The sequence below is a fragment of the Triticum dicoccoides genome, chromosome 7B, assembly GCF_002162155.2.
Source record: "Triticum dicoccoides isolate Atlit2015 ecotype Zavitan chromosome 7B, WEW_v2.0, whole genome shotgun sequence".
Taxonomy (NCBI): Eukaryota; Viridiplantae; Streptophyta; class Magnoliopsida; order Poales; family Poaceae; genus Triticum; species Triticum dicoccoides.
The window spans coordinates 474,309,287-474,312,399 of record NC_041393.1 but is presented as its reverse complement, the minus strand read 5'-3'; the positions used below and the strand labels follow the sequence as shown (position 1 = coordinate 474,312,399).

The window sequence follows — 3,113 nt, the reverse complement described above, 5'->3', positions numbered from 1 at the left end:
ATGTTAAAGGTTCAGGTAAACCCTGCACATACTAACATACTATGCAAAAGGCATGAATCCCATAAAAAACTACTCACTGAAAAAATGTCTATGTTCTGAAACATAATAAGTAGTAACACATACACTGTTTCAGTAAGTTTCCTCACAACTGATGGAAGAGGAAATGTCCCAGCCCATGGAAAAATCTTTGACAAACGAGGAGATCTTGCAGGATTGGGAAGGAAACCCCAAAATGGCGTTGCGTTAAGCAATGTGACCCCCTTTACAAGGTGTGGGCTGGATGCAGCTAAATATAGAGCAACAAAACCTCCAAGAGAGTTTCCCACGATATAAACTGGCTCACCGATAACCTGCAAGAGGGTTATAAACCTAGAATAAGATAAATGAGACATAAATCCAACAGCTGAAGAGTGTCACCGAACTGGCTGTGAATAGGAAGATTCTAAATAGTATGAAAACAAATAAAAAATTGTATGATTGGCATAACAGTCCTGGGAGACGCATTAACATTTACAACTAGCAAAGTTGAACCTGTACCACATAGATCAGTTATATTCCCAGGACCTTTCTTAATCGTATGACGAAAAACCAAGAAACATTCACCAAACAGGATGTGTTAACGATACATCATTTTGCTTTCATCAAGAATTAGTGAGCACCAAAGAAGATTTTCTTTTTTTTAAAAGGAGGGTAACCCCGGCCTCTGCATCATTGCGATGCACACAGCCATCAAGCACCAAAGAACACCAAAGAAGATGATTACATTGTGTTCCAACTGGGAGATTCGCAAGTAAGCAAGAACTCGATTGTGCAACTATGACGAGTTTGAATATACATGATATTTGTGATTCTTGACCAGCCGACCATAACAACATTTTCACAAGTCTATGTATAGATGTATACTACTAAGAAAATACCACTTGGTGATCTAACAACAACCACTCATGATGAAGGTAAAATAGCTAACTTGCTCCGTAAAAAAGCTAACTTGCTAATTATCGCAGGACTTCCAGAGAGTGCAAAGCACAAGAAGATTTGTTAACGTGAAAGACATATTAGCAAAAACAATACTGGATGAAACAACAAATTTTCCAAAATGGTACCTCTTCAATGAAGTGCTGGACCTGGTCACGCCACAAGTCTACAGAGTACACCAATTCATCTGCCCATGGTTGTGAATCTTGTCCAAAACCCCAATATGATTCCTCATCCTCCTCCGCCATGGCCTTAGGAGCGGGATCTTCACACGGCAATGACATTCCCTGTCCCAGAAAATCCATCGTCCACACCTTGTAATCACGGCCAAGATCCATCAATTGCTTCTCAAAATGGAACGTGCCCACCCCAAAACCTGGTAGAAAAAGCACTGCTGGCGCCTTGCTATTCTTGGTGCCAGACTTCTCGTAGTATACCGTCAGCTTCGGCTTCCACTCCCACAAACCAGTGCTGATTTGAGAACTGTCTGGCCCTTCTGGCAGACCAGGAATGGACACTTTCTCGATCTGGCCTACCTTCTTGGAGATGCCCTGGAGGGCAGCATCGACATCGCTTACATCGAAGCTGCGGCTGACATGCAGCTTTCCTGAATCACCAGGATTTGAAGCTCTCCCAACACAGAGAACTGCGCTTTTTCTTGGCCGAGCAAACTTGGTATGCCGCAGACCAAGACCAGTGCCCAGAGACCTCCGAGCACTGGTAGGTGTTTGATGAAATGCCAAGCAAGAGTGACTGGAAGAAACCACTTCCATGGCCGCTTCAGTAGCTAGCACACTGGTTCTGCAACAACAGAGGAGCGAACAAAATTTACAGAGTTGCGCAGGAATGAAGAATTCCACAGGCTATATGGGATGAGGATATGGTCGGAGAAATGAAAGCAACACTTTTGCCGTCATTTATGAGAGATCCAGTGGAGTTAAGCTAAAAAAGGATCCGAAACAACACTTCGATTCAGCAGTTAACAACTTAACTGAATCCGACTCTGACGAATGACCAATTTTATGCTAATTACTCTGACAAAAGGCAGCACCAGATTGGTACCATTTTCTTACGCGAAAATGATACTGAACTATGAACAAGCAGGGGCGGACCTAGCGTTAGCCATGGGAGTTCAGTTGAACTCAAATTTTATTTCGTTTAAGCATGACTTGGACTGGATGGCTCACGTGAAAAAAGGAAGAACACCAGAACAAAACACTGTAAAAAAACAGTCGGAGCAAGTTAGGGTTCCTCACCGGCAAAAGGAGTCGGTCCAGCTCCGGTTGGATCTCCGCGCCACGGGAGCACAGTAGAGCGGAGGAGGAAGAACACCTTCCAGTTCCAGGTAGCGTGCTTCGGCGCGCGAGGCGTGTTCGGCGAAAGACGGAACAGATGTACTACCAGTAAGTGGCGAGGACCGACGGGGGGTGGTTTTGATCTGGAAGGCCTTGGTGCACCATCAAATTCTTGCGTTCAGATCACTCCTACCGAACCCATTTTGCGTCCGGGTAACTCCTACCTCCGCTTGTCTTCTTCCCCCTCTCCACATCCCGCTCCTGGCTCTGAAGCTTCCAACCCCGTCTCCCTCGACCACTCGTTCCTCCCACTCTCCACGGAGATACCCCACCAACCCGTCGGAATATCTGGTGGACGGCACGGGGTGGAGCCACCTGTCTTGTACCGGAGGTTTTGCCGCACATAATCATGCACGTGTTCTTCACACAACATTCACACCCACACATATGATTCCACGGTCAATACTACTACTAGTTGTATCTCGGCATCTAAAAAGCAGAGTATACGGAAAGAAAATCTTACAATCTATACATCCACACAGATGATTCCACAGTCAATGGTGTATCTCCGACATCTAAAAAACGAGTATCCGAGAAAAAAATATCTTACGCGCATGCCTGGATGCCGTTCTCCAGGAACAGCATAGCAAGAGAAGGGGATGGTGGTGGCAGTTTTTACCGCGTTTAGGGGGGCAGGGTTCCGGTTTTTAGAAACTGCCATGCCACTTCCTTCCTTGAAGGGTTTCTTGGGGGCTTTGTGAAAACTGACATTCATCTGATGGAGATCGTATGGCTCAGAGGTGGTTCGTCAGGATGCTCCCCCTAATGAACGGCAAGCAGATA

General features: G+C 45.6%; 1 protein-coding gene across 1 annotated transcript in view; it reads right to left on the bottom strand.

Moving 5' to 3' along the window:
• Positions 1 to 2,558, bottom strand: part of LOC119335982 (pheophytinase, chloroplastic-like) — a 5,570-nt gene extending 3,012 nt beyond the window's left edge. The window contains exons 1-3 of the mRNA XM_037608025.1: positions 2,232 to 2,558; positions 1,104 to 1,776; positions 124 to 350 (exon numbers count right to left, since the gene is read on the bottom strand). Of these exons, the coding sequence (XP_037463922.1) occupies positions 124 to 350; positions 1,104 to 1,748 (872 nt within the window). The 5' untranslated portion in view covers positions 1,749 to 1,776; positions 2,232 to 2,558. The remainder of the gene's footprint in view (positions 1 to 123; positions 351 to 1,103; positions 1,777 to 2,231) is intronic.
• Positions 2,559 to 3,113: the final 555 nt, after the last annotated feature.